This window comes from Hippocampus guttulatus, chromosome 14, assembly GCF_054856545.1.
Source record: "Hippocampus guttulatus isolate MCC_2025c chromosome 14, RoL_Hgut_1.0, whole genome shotgun sequence".
NCBI classification, from domain to species: domain Eukaryota; kingdom Metazoa; phylum Chordata; class Actinopteri; order Syngnathiformes; family Syngnathidae; genus Hippocampus; species Hippocampus guttulatus.
Genome location: NC_141274.1, coordinates 16,731,199 through 16,754,647, shown reverse-complemented (window position 1 = coordinate 16,754,647; position 23,449 = coordinate 16,731,199). Strand labels below are relative to the sequence as shown.

At 42.2% G+C, this 23,449-nt stretch overlaps 1 protein-coding gene across 8 annotated transcripts in view; it reads left to right on the top strand.

Annotated features, from left to right (window-relative positions):
* The window catches only part of mib1 (MIB E3 ubiquitin protein ligase 1), an 89,470-nt gene extending 66,461 nt beyond the window's left edge, over positions 1 to 23,009 (top strand). For 2 of the 8 annotated variants that reach the window (XM_086130150.1, XM_086130152.1), the window contains 9 exons: positions 7,915 to 8,001; positions 8,260 to 8,418; positions 10,659 to 10,840; positions 14,919 to 15,108; positions 18,150 to 18,228; positions 18,316 to 18,471; positions 19,284 to 19,355; positions 20,653 to 20,753; positions 21,554 to 23,009. In XM_086130150.1, the coding sequence (XP_085986276.1) occupies positions 7,915 to 8,001; positions 8,260 to 8,418; positions 10,659 to 10,840; positions 14,919 to 15,108; positions 18,150 to 18,228; positions 18,316 to 18,471; positions 19,284 to 19,355; positions 20,653 to 20,753; positions 21,554 to 21,694 (1,167 nt within the window). In that variant the 3' untranslated portion in view covers positions 21,695 to 23,009. The other 6 variants (XM_086130154.1, XM_086130153.1, XM_086130151.1 and 3 more) reach the window with 6 other exon arrangements.
* The last annotated feature ends 440 nt before the right edge of the window (positions 23,010 to 23,449 follow it).

Sequence of the window (23,449 nt, the reverse complement as noted above, 5' to 3'; positions counted from 1 at the left end):
AGCCATCAACAGATACCAGAGGAGCCAAACATCAACTCCTGGTTGACAGAACAGTCGCACCAGACTGCAGGTCCCGACATACCAACCTGTGCACAGCCTGGATTGATTACAAGAAAGCCTATGGCTCGATGCCACATACATGGATCACTGAATGCTTGGAGTTGTATAAGGTGAACAGGACCCTAAGAACCTTCGTTTGATAACTCGATGAGGATGTGGAAAACCACACTTGGGTAAGTGGCTTGCCATTGGCTTCAAGTGTCCATCAAATGTGGCATATACCAAGGTGATGCACTCTCCCCACTGCTGTTCTGCATAGGACTGAACCCCCTAAGCCAAATAATCACCAAAACAGGCTATGGATACCGCCTCAGAAATGGAGCTACAATCAGTCACCTCCTCTACATGGATGACATAAAGCTGTATGCTAAGAGCGAAAGGGACATAGACTCCCTGATCCACACAACCAGGATCTACAGCAGCGACATCGGGATGTCATTCGGGCTTGAGAAATGTAGTCGGATGGTGACTAAGAGAGGAAAGGTAGTCCGCACTGAAGGGGTCTCACTCCCTGAAGGAACAATAGCAGACATTGAGGACAGCTACAAGTACCTCGGTATACCACAAGCCAATGGCAACCTCGAACTGGCAACAAGGAAAGCGGCTACGGCCAAATACCTCCAGCGAGTGAGGCAAGTCCTAAGAAGCCAGCTCAATGGCAAGAATAAGACCCGGCGGGCAATAAACAGCTATGCCCTGCCAGTGATCAGATACCCTGCAGGAATAATAAGGTGGCCAAAGGAAGAGATTCAGACCACGGACGTTAAGACCCGAAAGCTCCTAACCATGCATGGAGGGTTCCATCCCAAATCCAGCACCCTGAGACTGTACGCAAGCCGAAAGGAAGGAGGCCGGGGACTAGTGAGTGTGAGAGCCACTGTCCAGGATGAAACATCCAAGCTCCATGAATACATCAAGGAGAAGGCTCCAACGGATGACGTACTCAGAGAATGTCTCAGACAATGGGGAACAGAAGATGAGGCGCTGGAAGAGGGACCATCATGGGAGGACAAGCCCCTACACGGGATGTACCACCGCACCATAACTGAAGTGGCCGATCTCAAGAAGTCCTATCAGTGGCTAGAGAGGGCTGGCCTGAAGGACAGCACAGAGGCACTCATCCTGGCTGCTCAGGAGCAGGCCCTGAGCACCAGAGCCATTGAGGCCCAGATATACCACACCAGACAAGACCCAAGGTGTAGGTTGTGCAAAGAGGCACCTGAGACGATCCAACACATAACTGCAGGGTGTAAGATGCTGGCAGGGAAAGCCTACATGGAACGCCATAACCAGGTAGCTGGCATAGTCTACCGAAACATCTGTGCGGAGTATGGACTGGAAACCCCAAGGTCAAAATGGGAAACACCTCCGAAGGTGGTGGAGAATGACAGAGCGAAGATCCTGTGGGACAGAACCCAGTTACCATAACAGTGGCAGACATACAGGAAAGAGTCTCAGATATGAAGAACTGGACAGCACCAGGCCCGGACATGGTCCACACCTACTGGCTAAAGAAACTCACATGAGCGCCTAGCAGCACAAATGAACCAGCTGCTGAGGGATGGGACTCACCCAGGATGGCTAACCGAAGGGCGAACGATCCTGATCATGAAGGATCCCTCAAAGGGTGCAGTCCCATCCAACTATCGGCCAATAACCTGTCTCTCCACAACATGGAAGCTCATGTCAGGCATCACTGCGGCTAAGATAAGTGGACACATGGATCAATACATGAGCGAAGCACAGAAGGGTGTTCTTCTTATGCTGATGTTTGGTGAGCCAACAACAGATACCAGAGGAGCCAAACATCAACTCCTGGTTGACAGAACAGTCGCACCAGACTGCAGGTCCCGACATACCAACCTGTGCACAGCCTGGATTGATTACAAGAAAGCCTATGGCTCGATGCCACATACATGGATCACTGAATGCTTGGAGTTGTATAAGGTGAACAGGACCCTAAGAACCTTCGTTTGATAACTCGATGAGGATGTGGAAAACCACACTTGGGTAAGTGGCTTGCCATTGGCTTCAAGTGTCCATCAAATGTGGCATATACCAAGGTGATGCACTCTCCCCACTGCTGTTCTGCATAGGACTGAACCCCCTAAGCCAAATAATCACCAAAACAGGCTATGGATACCGCCTCAGAAATGGAGCTACAATCAGTCACCTCCTCTACATGGATGACATAAAGCTGTATGCTAAGAGCGAAAGGGACATAGACTCCCTGATCCACACAACCAGGATCTACAGCAGCGACATCGGGATGTCATTCGGGCTTGAGAAATGTAGTCGGATGGTGACTAAGAGAGGAAAGGTAGTCCGCACTGAAGGGGTCTCACTCCCTGAAGGAACAATAGCAGACATTGAGGACAGCTACAAGTACCTCGGTATACCACAAGCCAATGGCAACCTCGAACTGGCAACAAGGAAAGCGGCTACGGCCAAATACCTCCAGCGAGTGAGGCAAGTCCTAAGAAGCCAGCTCAATGGCAAGAATAAGACCCGGCGGGCAATAAACAGCTATGCCCTGCCAGTGATCAGATACCCTGCAGGAATAATAAGGTGGCCAAAGGAAGAGATTCAGACCACGGACGTTAAGACCCGAAAGCTCCTAACCATGCATGGAGGGTTCCATCCCAAATCCAGCACCCTGAGACTGTACGCAAGCCGAAAGGAAGGAGGCCGGGGACTAGTGAGTGTGAGAGCCACTGTCCAGGATGAAACATCCAAGCTCCATGAATACATCAAGGAGAAGGCTCCAACGGATGACGTACTCAGAGAATGTCTCAGACAATGGGGAACAGAAGATGAGGCGCTGGAAGAGGGACCATCATGGGAGGACAAGCCCCTACACGGGATGTACCACCGCACCATAACTGAAGTGGCCGATCTCAAGAAGTCCTATCAGTGGCTAGAGAGGGCTGGCCTGAAGGACAGCACAGAGGCACTCATCCTGGCTGCTCAGGAGCAGGCCCTGAGCACCAGAGCCATTGAGGCCCAGATATACCACACCAGACAAGACCCAAGGTGTAGGTTGTGCAAAGAGGCACCTGAGACGATCCAACACATAACTGCAGGGTGTAAGATGCTGGCAGGGAAAGCCTACATGGAACGCCATAACCAGGTAGCTGGCATAGTCTACCGAAACATCTGTGCGGAGTATGGACTGGAAACCCCAAGGTCAAAATGGGAAACACCTCCGAAGGTGGTGGAGAATGACAGAGCGAAGATCCTGTGGGACTTCCAGATCCAGACTGACAAGATGGTAATGGCGAACCAACCAGATATCGTGATCATAGATAAAGGGAAGAGGAAAGCCGTTGTAGTGGATGTAGCGGTCCCAAGTGATGGAAACATCAGAAAGAAGGAACACGAGAAACTCGAGAAATACCAAGGGCTCAGAGATGAGCTGGAGAAAGCCTGGAATGTAAAGGTGACAGTCGTGCTTGTGGTGGTCGGAGCACTCGGGGCAGTGACCCCCAAACTAGATGAGTGGTTGCAACAGATCCCGGGAACAACATCGGACATCTCAGTCCAGAAATGTGCAGTGCTGGGAACAGGAAGGATACTGCGCAGAACCCTCAAGCTTCCTGGCCTCTGGTAGAGGACCCGAGCTGAATGAGGGACGGACACCACCCGAGGGGGGGTGAGACGAGAAATGTATATATACATATATATATGTATATATCAGGGATGGCAATTTTCCACCGTTTTATTTCTTAAATTGATTATTTTTGTGAATTGTCTAAATCCGTTGAGAAAATTTTAGGGGGGGTCAGGTACCTTATCGTCGAGTCTTCACGAGCTCTCCCGATCAGTCTTTCCATCTTCCGATTGTAAACAGCCCTGCGATTGGACGTGTATGAAAGCTTCAACTAATCAGATCACTGGAAGCATTATTTGTTGCGGAGGTCTTAGCTCGATTGTATACGGCCCAGCGATTAGTTAACTGCAAGCGCTTGGACCAATCAAATTCCATGTAACATTTTTTTTTACCTGATTCATGGGGACCTGTTCGTCTCGCAAATTCATTGTTCTGGGATCGTTTTGAGCGGAATTATGAGATTTTTGACGAAAGATCAGGAGTCTTCAATCCTAGAAATTGACTCAAATGTCAAGAATAAATTCCGATGGGGCTGGCTTGAGAGAAAAGTCACTGTAAAGGTTAAAATTGGTTCCAAGTTCGACTAAGTTACAGAAGCTCTTGGACAATTTTTGAAGAAACCAGACGTAGCGGGCAAAGTTTGTGTGTATTGTAGTGACTTAATTAACTATGGCTCCCGTGGATGCATGGCACTGACAGATCATGCAACAAAAGTTAAAAAACATGCCGACAAAATCGCCATTCGACGGAGCAATTATTATTTGGGATCGGCATTTTCCAAACAAACTTCGTCAGCGGATACAACGAAAGACGTTACGCACTGGGGTACTTTGGCTGAACCAAGCAATGAATTTTCTCCACTGACGCCCCTTGCCGATAGACAGGTACACTCCGAGGTATGTACTTTTTTATTCAAATATACGAGGATGATATTTGCAATTTTATTTGGTATGCATTTGTAGCAACAGCATGATAACATTTCTTTGTTTTTATTTGCGTTTTATATTCATATTGATAATTCACGTTTTGCCTTGGATAATAAAGCACGGTTAATGCATAATAAATTGTATTATCTGAGAGCTAAGGAATGTTGCTAAAATGTTGATGTTTTTCCTGCATTTGAATGCATGATATCATCAAAATGATTAACTGCATGTTTCAGGAACACAAAGTGAGTATGATTGTAATATTTGAATGTAGTATTTTGACTGTGTTTTTCAAGTTGACTGTATCATGTGTAGATGCTTTCCAATTTGTTGCCTGCCTGCACTAACTTCTAATTTGTGTAGAAAATCTTGGCGATTTCTAGTTGCATATGGTTATGGTCTTGCTTCATAACTCACTGTAAAAATATTAACAAATCCCCCTCTGTATTTTTGTCACAAACTAATATCTTACTCAACATTTATTTCATTTATTGTGATTAATTCTTGTCATCAACCCTGTCTATATATCACTCTTTAATATTTTAATCGGTTCAGTGTAAATTAAATGTTTAATACTACCAGCAATAAATGAAGTATGTAAATAAATATACACATATATGAAAGAGGATCAGTTCAACGAATGCAATTTTTTAAATCTTTTCTAAAAATCTTACTGCATATTGTGTTTCATTTTCCAATTTCTAATATATCAATGAATATATAATGATTGATTTAAATTCTGAATGTTCAATAATATGCGTGAATGAATTCTGTTGCAAAGACATTTCTTTAATGGAGTTAAATTTTTTCAGGCACTGGTTCTTGGAGTTCTTGCTGAGCATAGCCTTCCCTTGTCATTGCCGCCTGTTATTATCCATACTGCAAAGGAGCTAGCGAAAGACCCAAGAGCGCTCAGTAATGTGAAACTTGTAAGGAAAACAGCATCCTACAAAATGACACATGGACTGGGAAAAACCTTTACAGATGAGACAATTCAGAACATGCGTAGTGGGCCATTTTCTCTTAATGTTGATGAAAGCACCAGCAATGCTGACAAGAGGATATTGGCCATTCTGGTCAGTTATCTATCCATGAAACAGGGTGGTATTGTGGTTGAGCACCTGCAGTCAGTTGAGCTCTATAAAGTGGACATGATCAGTGTGTTTTCTGCCATTGAGAAGATCTTCGATGACAACAATATACCTTGGGAAAACTTTGTTTCCTTGCTCTCGGGTTCTTGTTCTGTGATGAGAGGTGCCAAGAATGGATTGGAAGTGAAGATTAGGAAGGAAAAGGCTCCTCAGCTTCTGGACATCAATGGAGATTCCTGCCATCATGTCCATAATCCTTGTCAGAGGTTTTGTGAACCATTCGATGGCTGGGTTGAGAGTTTAGCAACAGATCTTCACAACGACATCAAATGGTCTGCCGATCTGAAACTACTCTTGATAGAGATTTGTGAAATTATGTCAATTCCCTTCACCACTCCCTTGAGGTTTCTCTCTCACAAATGGCTCTCCTGTTATGATGTGACTGCCCCAAACATGGTCATGATGGATGCATTTAGGGTCATGTACTATGGGTTCATGTGCCTTGAAGATGGTGCCTTGTACAAGAGTCCTATCATGCAGATTTTGAGTGAACGTGGGGTCTCTTCAGATGGCAAAGAAAGAGTGAAGGAAATTTGGGAGACAATGTCAAACAAGAATATGACACAAGATGGTCGAAGTACGAAAGAGGATAGTGGAAAAGATCATTGTCAAGTCCAAAATGACTGATTTGATCAGTTCCTTCTACCTGGCCGTACTCAGACTCCTGAAAGACTATGTTCTTCTATTCCAGAGTAAGCCCCCCCAAATACACATCCTTCATGACAAACAAGAAGAACTCATGAAAAGCTTTCTTGCGTGCTTCATGAAGCCTGAATTTCTGGCAAAATTGTCATCCGAACAAGTGGAGACCATCAAGATTGATAAAGGCGAGGAGCCATTGTTAGATCTCAAAGACGTGTTTCTTGGCCTTGCAGCAGAAGAAATGCTGCAAAAGGAGAGAGACTCTGCAACTGTCAAGAACTTTCTGGACAATGCATCTGATGCGTACATCAAGTGTGCGCAACATCTACAAAAAAGACTTCCTCTGGATAACCTCTTCCTGAGATCAGTTTCGGCTGTGGATCCATGTGCCAGGGGTCACCATCGAACTACCAGGTACCTGAAAACCCTGAGGAATGCTTGCAAGAGTTTCCTGACAGAGGAAGAAGCATCACAGATCTCCTTGGAGGTTCACAGGTATCAAGTGGACAGCTCCTTACCTGGTCCAAACTTGATGTCCATTGACAAGTGGTGGACTGCAGTCAAGGGGTCCAACAAGTATCCTGCTCTCTCCAAGATGGTCCTGACTGTGCTGACATGCTTCCATGGTCCAATGGTGGAAGGCTCATTCAATTTGATGGGGGATATTGTGGATTGCAAGAGCACAAGAATTGACACCAAAACCTTCAATGCCATCCAGTCAGTTAAATATGGATTGAAGGCAAGAAGTACAACTGCCCTGCAACACTTCACGAAAAGGGATGTTCTGCACACACCAGTTGACAGAAATCTGTGTGTGAATATGAGAGGGGCTGCCAAGATGCAGAAAGAAGACTGGGCCAAAGCTGCAGCTGACAAGAAGAAACGTGTGGAGAAGCATTCACTGGCTGCATCTGCAGCTGTCTTAAGTGTCAAGGCCAGAGATTGCTTGAAAGACAAGGACATGGCAGCATGAAAATCTCACCAACAGGAACTGAAGAGGAAAGCTGTTCAAAGATTGACACAGCTGGCTGCCAAAAGAAGGAAGTTGTTGAATTAAAACTGATAAACTGACTTGTAAATAGTGTGTAAATAGTGTACTCTGGTGTGTAAATAGTGACTGAAGACAGTGAGAAAACTTTGGAGAAAAAAAGTGAGTTAGTTATATTAAATTTGCCATTGTTATTCCATAATTTCATTTTTCTGTCCTTTTTTGCATTAAATTGTACTTTCATTTCACTGCAAACCTCTCAGCTTCAGGGGGGCTGCGCCCCCCTGGCCCCACCCCAAGTCAATCGTTATAACATTTCAGCTGAAAAACAAAATCTGTGTTGCTATCCCAGATATATATATCTATATATAAGTTTCTTATCAAATTAATCTCCAACAATTTTTTTTCCCGGGATTTTCAGGAAAGTCCACTTTCATCTCTAATTTATGGATATCTGTTATTTATATGTTGCATATTCATGGGAATTTATTCATCCATTTGTGTCGTTCCTTGTTATTTTTCTTGTGTGGTTCTCAGGGCAACGCCAGCTTGGACATCCAGAACGTAAACCAGCAGACAGCCTTACACCTGGCTGTAGAGCGTCAGCACACCCAGATTGTCAGAGTAAGACTGCACACTTGTTCTTCCTCATTCCTCATGTGTTATAGCGAATGCAGTAAGTCACACGACAGTAATGCTATGCCAGAACATACTGTATACAGTATATCTTCTTGCATTCAATTTACAACACTGCCATCTTGTGGATTCAATAAAAAAGGGACATTTAGAAGTAATGTGCAGTACTGTGCCAGGCGCAATGTGTAAACCCCCTTTATGGCATTTACGATGTATCGTTTGTTCTTCGACACGCTTGCGCGGAAGCTGCTGGTGCGAGCCGAGGCCAAGCTCGATGTGCAGGACAAGGACGGGGACACGCCGCTCCACGAGGCACTGCGACACCACACGCTGTCCCAGTTGCGGCAACTCCAGGATATGCAGGACGTCAGCAAAGTGGAGCCTTGGGAGCCCTCCAAGAACACGGTATAGAGTCATGTGTTTTTTTGTTTAATTTTTTTTAATTACAGGTTCGCCTCGATAAATTCAAATCTTAGGAACGATTTGGTCTTTCGCTCAATACACTTTTTTGTGATTTTATTTTGGATCATTTGCTTAATACACATTAATAGCCAATAAAACTCCAGATTCACCATCTTGAGAAATTTTAATCCTGTATAAAACAGTCAAAATGATTTTTAATGTGTAAAGTAGGTACGGATTGACCTGAAAATTATTTTCCCATGTTTATAGATTCACTATATGAGTATAACTTTTTGAATTGAACTACTGAAATAAATAGACTTTTTGACATTCTAATTTGCTGAGATGAACCTAAAAGTGGTTTTCCTCGATCCTTTTTGTCAACATGCTCAAATACAGGCAATGATTTCTTGGTCTTTCAAAGATCCAATTGAAAGCAATATATTTTGAATAAACTGTCATATGCCCCGGTTACAGGTATAGTTCCACCTAAAAAAGGTCGTGAGGACTACTTACAACTAGAACTTTACAAAGACAAAAAAATTATTATTGGAGGGTGACAGGATACTAGTTTGTAAACTTAAAATCTATTGATTAATGGCCTATTGCCATTTTACACGAAATGCCACTTTTATATGTTGTATGAATAAATGATTTAAAATTCAGTGTTATACAAAATAAGTAGAGCTGTCAGTTTAGCGCGTTTTTATTGGCATTAATTTAAATGAATTTTAACGGGATTAAATTTTTTCTCGCGAGATTAACGCAGCACACGTCACAGCGGATGTTAAGTTGCTCTATAAATAAACCAAAAACAAAACAACAAGCGCGCTGCATAGGTCCACGCACGTTTGTTTTGCCAGCCACGGCAGCGCGAGACACCGAAAACGGATACTTAAAGAGTTTATGAATGGAAAGTTTACTTTTAAAAAGTTGCCAGATTGCTCCACTGACAAGACCAAAGTTACCTGTATCATACAGGTATACGGTGTATGCCACTGACGCGATTGTTACTTGTTTGGAACTATTTTGTGTGGAAGGTTACAGTCTTCCGTGTCCATATAAATAGAGCGGGTGGAGCTTCTCTGTCTTCAGTGTTGTCATCGAACCAAGTGTAGTCATCCGAAATGATGTCTACACAAAACCGTAGAGAGACTTGCGCGCAAGAAGGACCAAAAGAATCAACATAGCCTGACTGCTGTGTTCATAGCAAACTTGAGAAAAACGAAGTATGCAACCATGGCTTAAATCCACTATAGGCTGAGTACTAGTTTACCTTAAATGTGCACTTTATAATGTTATATTGCTCTGTTTTGATTCCATAAAAAGAGCTGTTAAAGCAGCTGTTATGTGACAAAATATTTTTTCACTGTTGTTGATGGACAGTAATATTGTGTGAGAGATTATGTGTGAATAACTGCTCCAAGTGAAAAATGTTCATGTAAAATTGAAAATCGAAATTGTTATTTCAGTAAATATTTGCATTTTGCACATAGAAAACTGATTCATGATTCCATGTTGATGAGAGCATTAAAATGGGAAAAAATAGGACAAAAAATATAAAAGGAAATTCAGAAACGATAAAAAATGCGTGAGTAATCACGATTAATTTTTAGTGAATTTGAGTTAATTTTTAATTAGATTAAATATTTTAATCGTTTGACAGCTCCAAAAATAAAATGTGAGTAATTTTTTACATCTATCTTTGTGGTGTTTGTAATGCCTCTGAAAAAGATCGGAAGGGATGGGGAAAGTGTGTTAATAACATGGAAGAGGAAATGGAAGCGCGTGCCATGTTGGTCATCTTGAGTACGCCACACACAATAAGAGCACACATGGAGTGTCTCCAATTTTAACGGTCTCGGTATGCACATAGTGTATATCCCGTTTTACTTCTTTTCCTCTTCTGTGACGCCTCACGCTCCTTCTCAGTACCCTTGGTCAAAGACGACGGGGGCCGAATCAAGGTGCCTGCACTCTGGTCGCTGTCACGTGGTGCTCCCTTTCTCGAGATGAGAATTGAATTTGCTTCATTGGCTTCATGCTGACGACTGCCACACTGACTGAAGAGGGGATGTTGAGATCATGAGATTTTCGATGTGGCGACCTGTGCCAGCAAGGCTTCTTAAAACATGTTTCTGAGTGGATAATTGCTGTTGATCTGACAGCACTCTGACATGGATCATCTGGTTCTGTCTACAATGGCTCACCGCCCGTTTGTTTGTCTGTCTGTCTCTCTGCAGTTAATCATGGGCTTAGGCACCCAGGGGGCGGAGAAGAAGAGCGCGGCATCCATTGCCTGTTTCCTGGCCGCCAATGGAGCCGACCTGACCATTCGTAACAAGAAGGGCCAGTCCCCTCTGGACCTGTGCCCTGATCCCAGCCTCTGCAAGGCGCTGGCCAAATGCCATAAAGAGAAGAGCAGGTAACTGACCCATGAGCCAACTAGCGCACCACCCAACACTGTATCAGTGGGTCTCATTCGCCAAGTCTTTTGTGACTTTGTTCTCGTAGGATTCAAGCAAATTGAAGAATGGTTGGCGTCGTCACATTAATCCCAATAATTTTGACTGCAATATTGAAGTGAAATGGAATCCCCCTTTTGGGAACAACATATGATGGAATGTGTAATATCAATATAGTTTAAAATACTATTGATAACAGTGTCATCTTTTAAAATGAATGTTTTATTAATTGGTTAGTAATTTTAAAGGCTGCAATGATGAAAAGTATCTTTTAAATGGTTAGATTAATGCCTGTGAATAGGTTTTACAATGGGGAAAAAGTCTAATCGTTTAATGATTAGTTATCGTTAAAAAATTGCAGTCAACGCAATTTACTATGTATTAGTGTAATTTCCAGACAATAGACCGCATCTCATTAAAAGGCCCCCACAACTGAATTTCCCCATAAAAAACAATGTGTACTTATACCGGCCGCTTCGTATTATTAGCCGCGGGTTTCCACGATATCCTATGAGATATTCGCAAAGAAACGGGTCACGCAGCGGCCCCTGCATGATCTGCGTGTGCTTGCGTAGCAGATTGACCATCTTTCATCGATCACTCACCGAAGTCAACTACACGACACCGCATTTTGCTGCTGGAAATGTCGAGGCCACACGCTAGCGATGACACTTACACTCGTCACACATTAGTCGGCATGATGATGATGATCTCTTCTTTGTGTTCTATTTGTTTGTCATCTTTTCTTTGAGTTCCCTTTGGCGGTTCGCCTATACTTTTGATGCATTGCCGCCGATGGAAAGAAGGTGGCGATAATGCACAGAAAGTCCACACACTTGGGACGGGGGATTTTGGGTACTGGTCGGAGCTCCTAATTTTAGTAAATATATACAGTGTGTGTGTGTGTGTGTGTGTGTGTGCGCGTGTGTGTGTGTGCGTGTGCGTGCGTGCGTGCGTGTGTGTGTGCGCGTGTGTGTGTATTAGAGTTGTTAAATGATTAAAATATTTAATCTAATTAAAAATGCAACTGTCATAATTAACTCAAATTCACTAAAAATTAATCATGATTACTCACGCATTTTTTATCGTTTGTGAATTTCCTTTTATATTTTTTGTCCTATTTTTCCCCATTTTAATGTTCTCATCAACATGGAATCATGAATCAGTTTTCTATGTGCAAAATGCAAATATTTACTGAAATAACAATTTCGATTTTCAATTTTACATGAACATTTTTCACTTGGAGCAGTTATTCACACATAAACTCTCACACAATATTACTGTCCATCAACAACAGTGAAAAAAATATTTTGTCACACAACAGCTGCTTTAACAGCTCTTTTTATGGAATCAAAACAGAGCAATGTAACATTATAAAGTGCACATCTTAGTCCTTCTTGCGCCCAAGTCTCTCTACGGTTTTGTGTAGACATCATTTCGGATGACTACACTTGGTTCGATGACAACACTGGAGACGTTTTATTTTCGCTAGGTTGCTACCACTGCACCGCTGAACTTTCATTGGCATGTCACCGCCTCAGCACACCGTCACTGTCAGACGAACACAGAGAAGCTCCACCCGCTTTATTTATATGGACACGGAACACTGTAACCTTCCACACAAAATAGTTCCAAACAAGTAACAATCGCGTCAGTGGCATACATCGTATTCGACATGCTGCCTGCTCTTTATTCACCAGAGGCTCATCAACCTCGTCTCTTATTTCTCTCCCGAAACAGTGTCTTCTCCCGCTTGGTATACCTTAGCCTTCTCCACTACGTACAATCTCTATACACAGCTTGTAATGGAGGCTCTCGCTGGCAATCCGTAGTGGAGTCGTTAGATGCAATGCGAATAATTTCAGCTTGAGTTGAGCTGTGGACAATGTTGACAGGCTTGCCTGCAGTAGCCATACATTTAGCTATGGCTTCAGCAAATTTGTTCTTCGTCGTGTTATCCATTTTCTTCACTTTGAAATGACCCATAGCTGTTTGTCTGAGACGAGGTGGCGGAGTACTCACATCAGCTGTTTGCTTGGCCATTAAGTGGTATTTCAGACTCGACGTGCTATGATGATAGCTCAGTTTACGACCGCAAAACATACAGGTAATTTTGGTCTTGTCAGTGGAGCAATCTGGCAACTTTTTAAAAGTAAACTTTCCATTCATAAACACTTTAAGTATCCGTTTTCGGTGTCTCGCGCTGCCGTGGCTGGCAAAACAAACGTGCGTGGACCTATGCAGCGCGCTTGTTGTTTTGTTTTTGGTTTATTTATAGAGCAAGGTAACATTCGCTGCGAGGTGTGCCGCGTTAATCTCGCGAGGAAAAAATTTAATCCCGTTAAAATTTATTTAAATTAATGCCAATAAAAACGCGCTAAACTGACAGCTCAAAAAAATATATATACTGTATATATACATGTATATTTTAGAGTTGTCAAACGATTAAAATATTTAATCAAATTAAAAATGCAACTGTCATAATTAACTCAAATGAACTAAAGAATTAATCGTGATTACTCACGCATTTTTTATCGTTTCTGAATTTCCCTTTATATTTTTTGTCCTATTTTTCCCCCATTTTAATGCTCTTTAAAGTTTTCTATGTGCAAAATGCAAATATGTACTGAAAACAATTTCGATTTTCAATTTTACATGAACATTTTTCACTTGGAGCAGTTATTCACACATAATCTCTCACACAATATTACTGTCCATCAACAACAGTGAAAAAAATATTTTGTCACACAACAGCTGCATGAACAGCTCTTTTTATGGACTCAAAACAGAGCAATATAACATGATAAAGTGCATATCTAAGGGAAACTAGTACTCAGCCTATAGTGCATTTAAACCATGGTTGCATACTTCGTTTTTCTCAAGTTTGCTATGAACACAGCAGTCAGGCTATGTTGATTCTTTTGGTCCTTCTTGCGCGCAAGTCTCTCTACGGTTTTGTGTAGACATCATTTCGGATGACTACACTTGGTTCGATGACAACACTGAAGACGTTTTATTTTTGCTAGGTCGCTACCACTGCACCGCTGAACTACACGTCACTGTCAGACGAACACAGAGAAGCTCCACCCACTCTATTTATATGGACACGGAAGACTGTAACCTTCCACACAAAATAGTTCCAAAACAAGTAACAATCGCGTCAGTGGCATACACCGTATACCTGTATGATACAGGTAACTTTGGTCTTGTCAGTGGAGCAATCTGGCAACTTTTTAAAAGTAAACTTTCCATTCATAAACTCTTTAAGTATCCGTTTTCGGTGTCTCGCGCTGCCGTGGCTGGCAAAACAGACATGGGCGTGGACTTCTGCAGCGCGCTTGTTGTTTTGTTTCTGGTTTATTTATAGAGCAACGTAACATCCGCTTGTGACGTGTGCCGCGTTAATCTCGCGAGAAAAAATTAAATCCCGTTAAAATTCATTTAAATTAATGCCAATAAAAAAGCGCTAAACTGACAGCTCTAATATATATATATATACACAGTCTCACACACACACACACACACACACACACAAGTTGCAGCTGAGTATATGTCGCAGGACCAGCCAACCTATGAAAGAAGTGTGGCTTTCAGTCCTGAAAATGCAGTAATTTGAAAATACTGTAATTAAATGTTGTAATTTAAATCTTATATTGCGCAAACTACATTAATACCTAATCACTTTTACAAAGATACTTTTGTAATTTATTAATAACTGATCACTTTAAAAATGACAATCATGAAGATACAATTGAAATTTGAATGTAGTATTGCAAGTATAAAAATTGAAGCTGCTTTAAATGGTTCCTTGGGTCAACCATGTTTGGACTCAAAATTGTTTACATAAGCTTTTGATTGATATTCAGAAAACATTGCTTGGAAAACGTGTGTCCTCATATTTTAAGAACTAATTTGTTGAGCAAAGTGAAAAAGTGAACAACAAGCAGACTGAGACTTTTTATCGTTGGGATGTTTTCATTGTAGTCTCTAGTTTCCTGATCTCACCTCCTCCCCTCCTCCCATTGTGCGATTTCACAGCGGCCAAGTGGGCACGCGCAGCCCGTCTCTGAACAGCAACATGGAGTCCTTGGAGGAGTGCATGGTGTGCTCGGACATGAAGAGAGACACTCTCTTCGGGCCTTGCGGACACATTGCCACATGTTCCCTCTGTTCACCACGTGTCAAGAAGTGTCTCATCTGCAAAGATCAAGTCCAATCACGCACCAAGGTATCTCAAACATAAACACAACTCAATATTTTATTGATCTCTTTCACTTCCAATCCACACAAAGACCATGTGTCACTTTACTCATGCCCATCTCATGGAGATTACTGGTAGGGAACCATCATATGTCATCCAATAAGAGCATTTGAACTTTGCCTTTCTGAAAACATATTAAACTTTGGCAAAATGCCTACGAGCCCCAAATAAACAGCCCCGTATGCACACTATGTATATAGGTAATACATCGATGTACACGTGTCTGTTTGTTGGCATAGGATGCCTATTCAAACAGAAGCTATTACTTGAGGACACACAGTAAAAACAGTTTGATCTTTGCCTCATAGAGTTGGGTTTTTAATTTTTTTTTCCTGATGAAGAAAATAGATGCAACTGTTTAAGGGGAGACATTTATTTGTTCAAATGGCAACTAATAGAAGCATGGAGTCTCCAAGTATGGTAGAGGTATTTATTTGAGGAAATATGGGAAGAATGAAGGCTTGGCAATATAGCATTGTTGTATCGAAATCAAGATATGAACATTCAAGATTTTAACATTGAAATTGAGACAATATAAGTTACGTGAACGTACCGTGTTCATGTTACATGAAAAACTCTAGTCTGTCCAACCACATTTCTCCTTTCAAGTTGTTCGACTGCTAAAGCCAACGTGACAATCATCTTGCGTGAAGAGGGAGGCAGCGGGTAGTGGGTAGCCACTGGCAGACAGAGCGCACACACACACACACTCTCTCTCTCTCTCTCTCACTCTCTCTCTCTCTCTCGCTCTCTCTCTCGCTCTCTCTCTCTCGCTTTCTCTCTCTCTCTCTCTCACACACACACACACACACACAGCATATGTGTTATAGAGCAGGGGTGCCCATTACGTCGATCCTGATCTACCGGTAGATCTAAGACAGGTCCCAAGTAGATCCGAGGAGGAAAAAAAAAAACCAACCATTTGTGTGTCTTTGTACATGTTAGTAATATTTTTTTTGTGTTAATGTATGCTGCACCCTAATCATCCTATCAGTCTCATTTTCACAAAAAAAAATTTAAAAAATAAAATAAAGCAGGTAAATCTTCAATTTACGGTGGCGCGTGATTACGTCACCGGAGGTTCTCAGCAGTCTGCAATTGCAGCTTGTGATCAGAGCTGTTGCGCTCTATCTTTTATCGTCATTATTCTCATTCAGAGTTTGCTTTGTGTACAATTCACCGAGGTCACGGCCAAAGAACAGGAATCTAGGAGGGCCCAGGGAAGCACTTTAAAACGGTACGTGTGAGCTACGATAGTTAACAGGCTGCAAAAGTTCTCATCATGGCGTGCGTGTGTGTGTGTGTGTGTGTGTGTGTGTGTGTGTGTGTGTGTGTGTGTGTGTGTGTGTGTGTGTGTGTGTGTGTGTGTGTGTGTGTGCGTGTGCGTGTGCGTGTGTGTGCCTGTGTGCGCGCGGCAGTAAAAGTAGATCCCGGGAGGTTAATTGATCGAAAAGTAGATCTTTGGTCCAAAACGTTTGGGCACCCCTGTTATTGAGGCATGGCATCTATTCAAGTGGGTGCCACTATTTGGAAATCCAGCAATACAAAACATCTTGACATATTCCTATAAGATAAGAAAAACTTTGTCTCACAATGGAGCAATTTACAGCAGCAAAATTATGAAAGGGAGAAAGTAGAAAACAAAAAGTATATAAATAAATATAAATATAAAATGTAAATATAAGTGTATTAAATATGGGTGAGTCCAGGTTTTCAGGACTGTCTATGCAATAGCCTGACAGCAGTCGGCAGTCTTTGAGTTTCTTGATGGGGTGGGATCTGGGAGGCGATCAACTAATACAGGTAAGTATTTTCTAGTAAGGAATCATATTTCCGTTGTCCAACATTTCCTTATAACAGAATTACATTTTGTGGGAAGAAACGACTCTGGTACATGTCCTTTATGAACATGCAAGTATGTTAATAATAATACATTTAATTTGAAGGCGCTTTTCATTGTACTCAAAGACACTTTACAAGAGTTTAAAACACAAAAAATACATGTGTAACAACACAAGTAATGAAATGCAAATATATATGGTCCAAAAACTGTCTATAACACAAAAATTTCAGCATACAGTTCAGCAGTGTTTCTTAACCTGAGTTCGATCGAACCCCAGGGGTTCGGTGAATCAGTCAGCCTCTGCCGTGGAGGTTAAGACACATCCGACTCAAGATGTCAATTAGTTATGACACGCCCACTTGGCCATCACTGGCTGCAGATGATCACGTTACATTGCTTGTCCAATCAGTGCTGCTGGAAATTTAGTTCGCTCAGTTGTCAACGTGTGACTGTCATGATAGTACATCATGTGTTTTTTTTTAAAGTTTTAATACATGCTATGTTGAGCAAAAAAAAAAAAACTAAGTGGTCGGACGAATATGTACCACATGGATGCACATGCATCACGGAACGTGGTGGGACTCAGCATCCTGTCTGGATGATTTGTCATGCCTAGTTGAGCAACTCTTGTCTCATACCGGCAAAACTGAGGAACACTTCTTGAATCAGATTTTTATTTTTCAGTAACGAAGGATTTGATGAATGTGCATATGAACTGGTTGGGTTCGGTACCTCTAATAAGGTTAAGAACCACTGCAGTACAGGTATATGAACAAAATACAGTATAACAAGATGCGTCACAAAACTATTTAATAGTAACAGTCCTGGTGGCTTTTCTTCCCATTCACTCGCTGTCTCTAACTTGACCTCCCCTCAATTACCACACAAGACAGCGTTGCTCAGTTGATGTCGTGCAACGAACTTTTGAAACCAGCCACGGAACCTCCGTTGTTATGAATTGATCGTTAATTTAATATCATAATCGAAATTTTCATGCATAGGTTTTTATTCCAGGTGAGGGAATTTCTATTTGACAGAAGTCCGTAGGTGGGAATATACAGACATGAGCCCTGCATCGTATTACCACTCGATGTTGTTTTCTTATTGGGAGGCCTATGGGAGACATCTATGTAGAGAGAGGCATTTATCTGTGTGTCACTTACAGATTGAGGAGTGCGTGGTGTGCTCCGACAAAAAGGCGGCTGTGTTGTTCCAGCCCTGCGGCCACATGTGCGCTTGTGAGAGTAAGTTGGGCATGTCAAAATGTTGACACGACCACATGACATATGATAGAAATGAGATGTTGACTGTTTTGCTCTTTGTCCGTCCAGACTGTGCCAGCCTCATGAAGAAGTGCGTACAGTGTCGGGCTGTTGTGGAGCGCCGTACCCCCTTTGTGCTTTGTTGTGGGGGGAAAGGTATGGAGGATGATGATGATGCCGCAGATGATGATGATGTGGATGATGATGATGATGATGATGACATTAGTGAGTGAATCGTCCACACGTTCCCTTTTAATTCCTTGAACGTTTCTTTCTTCTTTTTTTCCCTCCTTCTGCTGCCGCCTCATTTTAAGCATGTCCTCTCTTATGTTTGCATCGCTTATGTTGCATCTTTTTCCATGAATTTTAAATAATCAATCTTTATGATTTGCTGTGTGTGTTAAACTGCTCTTAATGAATGTTATTTTACCTCATGGAGAAAGTAATGTAGATTCTATAGAAATAGGCCAGTATTTTCCATAATACGAGCTCAGGTGAAATACTTTTATGTATAAAGCCTCACCGACATTGAATATGAGTTCTGGTTTAACAAACAGTGTAAATATGTTTATCGGGTTACATTCTAATCTTGTCTCTGAGCTACAAAGCCTTTTATTAGTTTTATGGTTCACATATCTGGTTCTGTTGTACATCTCACCCATTCTGTTTTATGTTGCGTTAAAAGGGAAACAAGTGCAAGCTCACTGATTGTTTGGTGATGGTTTCGTCATGTCTCCGAATGGGGGGGTTGGCTAGGGGGTTAGCAGGCATACACCCATGCAAGGGGCAGCAATAAAATTAGATTCCCCTCTCTGATCCCAGCAACACCAGCTCTTAATCAGGTGCATGAGCTGCTAGCAAGTCAATCATATGACTACTTTAAAAAGGCTTTGTTTCCCCCTCCTGTTTCCTGCTGGCTTCTTCTTCAAATCGCTCTCTGAACCTCACGTTAGAGGCTTGTAGTAAGTAGTTCTGCTGGTCCTTTGGGCCAGCTTCTAGCGATTAGCTGCTGTAACTATGTGACTGGTTATTCCCAGCAGGGAGCTCTAACTCTATGGCAGGGGGATCGCAGGATCTTCTCCAGCCCAACAATCTGGCACTAAGTTGGTGTAAGTATGCCTCCACAGTCCCCTCTCCCATGTCAACACTGCTGCCCTGGCCCCTCTATGCCCCCCCTCCCTTTTTTTCTTTTTAGCAACACACACACACACACACACACACTATGCTGTTAGACACACTGACTAGACACTTGCACAATCAAAGACTCAATCTAATCAAAATAATCCATTACAAGAGCACTGTGAATTTTTTTTCTATTACCATACTGATACTGTAGGCTGCAGTTATCATCATAGGAAGAAAAGGTGTCTTGTATTATGTATGGCGCCGTTTTATTTATTTGTTCGTTTAGTTTTATTGTTTTTGGGGGAGTAGACGATGTACTCTCCTTATTTGAGGAGACCACATTTTGATTGTATTTGGCGTAGAGATGAAACGATATGAAAATGTCACATCACGATTCTTGGTATACCACAATATTCCTAAAAGTAACTGAACACACACAAAAAATCATATACGCTGCACTAAAGGAATTAGACACTGCTTGAGTATGAATTCAAAAAGCTAAACAAAATCTACTTGTACAACAGGGAGGCTAGTTTTTGAAGTCAGGGATACCTGCACTTCAGGGCTAATTCCCTGTTTTCCCTCCACTGAAGGGAGTGGACAGAGACTGGTTGAGTTTTACCTGTTGGTATTATTATTATTGTTTCTATTCATTGCGCACCCACACTTGCAATGAGGCAGCAGTTAATCAACTGACACCATTAGAACTTGCACTCTGGACACAGAGGGGTGAACTCCTAATAACATCGGAAAAAGTCGCAGACTTTGTTGCTGGTCACTTTTGGGTTGCCAACAGCGGCATCATTAAATAAGATATTAATGCTAATGAAAATATGCAACAATGTTACTAACCGCTAGAACCTTCATCACATTTTATTGGTTTATCGTTTCATGTACCGTACACCACTGCAAACTACGACCAAAGTTATTAGATTTATTGCTATTAATTACCATGAAGGGAGCTCATGTGTTGGATCTCATGACCTCCCCAGTGAGGCTAAATATCGAATTCTTGATTATCTCCACATTGAGAGCACAGATGAGCCATTATGGCAGTGTTCCACTCGTGTTTTTACAGTTGCTGCAGACTTCAATATGCCTAATGTATTTGCCCGTGCTAAATGATATCTCTTAAACAACAACACAAGGCTAAAGGCCTGCTCAGGCAAGTGCGCTCCTTATGCTTGAAGTACAATGGCGCTGGCAGAGCAAGTCATAAATGCAGACTCAGATGTTTGCTCTCAACGTGTCTGTGTGTGTCGTTTGGATGTGTCCAAACAGCTAGCGGCAACATCCCCGCCCTGCAGCGGGACAAGGACAACACCAATGTCAACGCTGATGTTCAGAAGCTCCAGCAGCAGCTGCAGGACATCAAGGAGCAGGTGAGCCAGTGTTCAGACGAGAAATGAATCGCAATGTCACCTTCATCATGACCGAAATTAACACTATTATTGGTATAATCGTCTGCAACCTGCGGCTTGTGCTGTCAATGGTTGCCACATCATGTCACTCACATGATTTGTCTGGCATAGTTGGAAGGTAGTTAGATGCCTTCTCTTACTGCTGAAATCCAGCTGGTTGTATTCAAGCTTTGCCCACTGAAGCTTTTCAACCTGGTGTTTGCCGTCCCTGCTTTAGCCTACAGGACTGAGCTTTGCTACACAGGGGCTGGTCAAGAATACTTGCACTTCAGAGATAATTCCCAATTTTCCCATCGGTTGCGGTTTTCTCCATGAATCCACCTTCTTTGTCTATATTAAATGTAAACAAGAAAACCTTGCGGATGGCAACCACACTTTTTTGGGGGGGCGGGGGGCACAATATAGAAGGTGCGATCAATTTGATTCCCAAATGTCCCAGTTGCTCATGGGAATGATATTTTACCCACAAATCAGCATTTTGTGCACTCATTCCATTCATTGCTACAAATTAGTATTTTGTGGCCGTAACTGAGTATTTTGTGGCCACAAATTAGGCTTTGGTGTGCATATTATATCGACATTGTGGCCACAATTTACATCATTTCCCATTGTCATGTCAATTCAAATTTTAAATGGTAACATGAACGCTTTTATTTACCTTGATTTTTTCATCAAAGTTTATTGGTAAACCTGTAAACTGCGGAGATGTAACAAGTGGGCGTGCTTCCTTCACCAAGATGTGCACTCTGTTCCGTCCCCAGACTATGTGCCCCGTGTGTCTGGACCGGCTCAAGAACATGATCTTCATGTGCGGCCATGGTACCTGCCAGCTGTGCGGCGACCGCATGAGCGAGTGTCCCATCTGCCGCAAGGCCATTGAACGCCGCATCCTCCTCTATTAGACGTTAATGTCAGACTCCCCGCCCCCACACACACACACACACACAAATGCACCACCAGCCACCAAAGCGCATCCCGTCTTACTCAGTTGCATAACCTGAACAACATACTGAATGGACACCCCTTTATCCTGCCTCTGGACCCTTTCGCCAACTTGAAGGGCACATCTCTTGAATCTCACCCTGGGCATGACTGTGTATGACAACACACAGGTCCGCGAGGTTGGACCCCTCTCCTGTTTTGTTCCCCCCCAAAAGCCAAGTTTGATCCCTTTTTGTATGGGGAAGCGTACTGTATGGAATTACATTACATTACATCTTTATTTATATAGTGCTTTCACAACAGCTGCAGCTGTAGCAAAGCGCTTAACAGAACAGTTGACATGAAATAACAAAATTGAAGTTGTTTGCTTCGTAATCGCGTGGCAGGTTTCATGTTTCTATGAGCTTTTTTTTATTTTTTTTTAAAGGAGACAGGAAGAGAGGCCGTGCGGTTCTGAAACAGCAACACGAGCGGGTCTGCATTCAGTTCTGTGAGGACACAAGTTGAATACCACCTTGTTGACTAAACATCCAAACATTCAATCATTTACACTTTTCTGCAATGAGCTTTGCTGCCATTTGCTTCCAAGCATCTACTCATCCCTTTCCCTGGAGGTCGTGGGGGATAAGGTGCTCTTTAATTTAAGTGCATTTCTGCTCAAAAAGACAGCGTTAATTGAAATACAGTACAATCTATTCGAACTCCTAGGTGGGACTGTAAATAAATTATTTTTTATTTCTGCCCAAAAAGAAAAAAATAGGATATCTAGGTGTCCCCGCCTTTCCTAATATGTAGCGTAAAGAAACTGCTTTAATCTTCACTTTTTTTTTTTTTTGCATCGTGCATAAGAACAACTTTATTTGTGTTCTGTTTCAAGTGTGTGTGTGTGGGGGGGGTTATCTTCTCATCAGTGTTTTATGTTATCGTCAAAAACTAATCATTTTTGGGAGGGAATTTGCCTTACTGCAATGAGAAGGCCACAAACAAGCACCGTTTGTTAAAGACTGAAACTTTTTATGACTATGTTACGTTTTTTTCACCGATGATGCCAAACTGTGGCTGTGTTGTCTTGGTTTGTTATTCAAAATGCCAATGTTCTGTTTGATTTGTTGGTCCATGTCGGAAATATGTCAGTCGCATCTCCTTTTTGGAATGAATGTTTGACATATGCAGTACGACGTATATTGTGAAAAAAAACTCTTCGGTCTGTATCGCAAACAAGTGCTTTTAAAACAAACCACATAGATCAAATAAAAGTTTGCCAATTAACGGCTACTACCATTTGTTTTTTTCCAGCTTGTTCTGCAGGATTGTTAACGACATTTTTGTTGTTTTTGTTTTTTCAAGTCGAGCTCTGATGTGTAAAGAGGGATTGTGGGGGCAAATTACCCTGTTGTTGCTTTTCTCCCGCTGTGCAGCGTCTCCTTCACAGAGGAGCCGGCAGGTCATAGATGAGGAGGTATGTGCTAATTGACAATGCTAACACCTCAATAATGACTCCACACCAGAGTGCTATGGGTCAGCTATGCTAATGCTAATAATAAAAGAGATGAGAGTAGCCTTGCATCTTGTAAAAAATAAATTGTAAAAAAAATTACATGCGCCAAGCTATATACAACATTACATATACACTGCTCACCTTAAAATAGTTATTTTCCTTTTAACCACATTCAAATTTTGTATATGCACCTCAACATGGGCCGAAAAGTTATCGT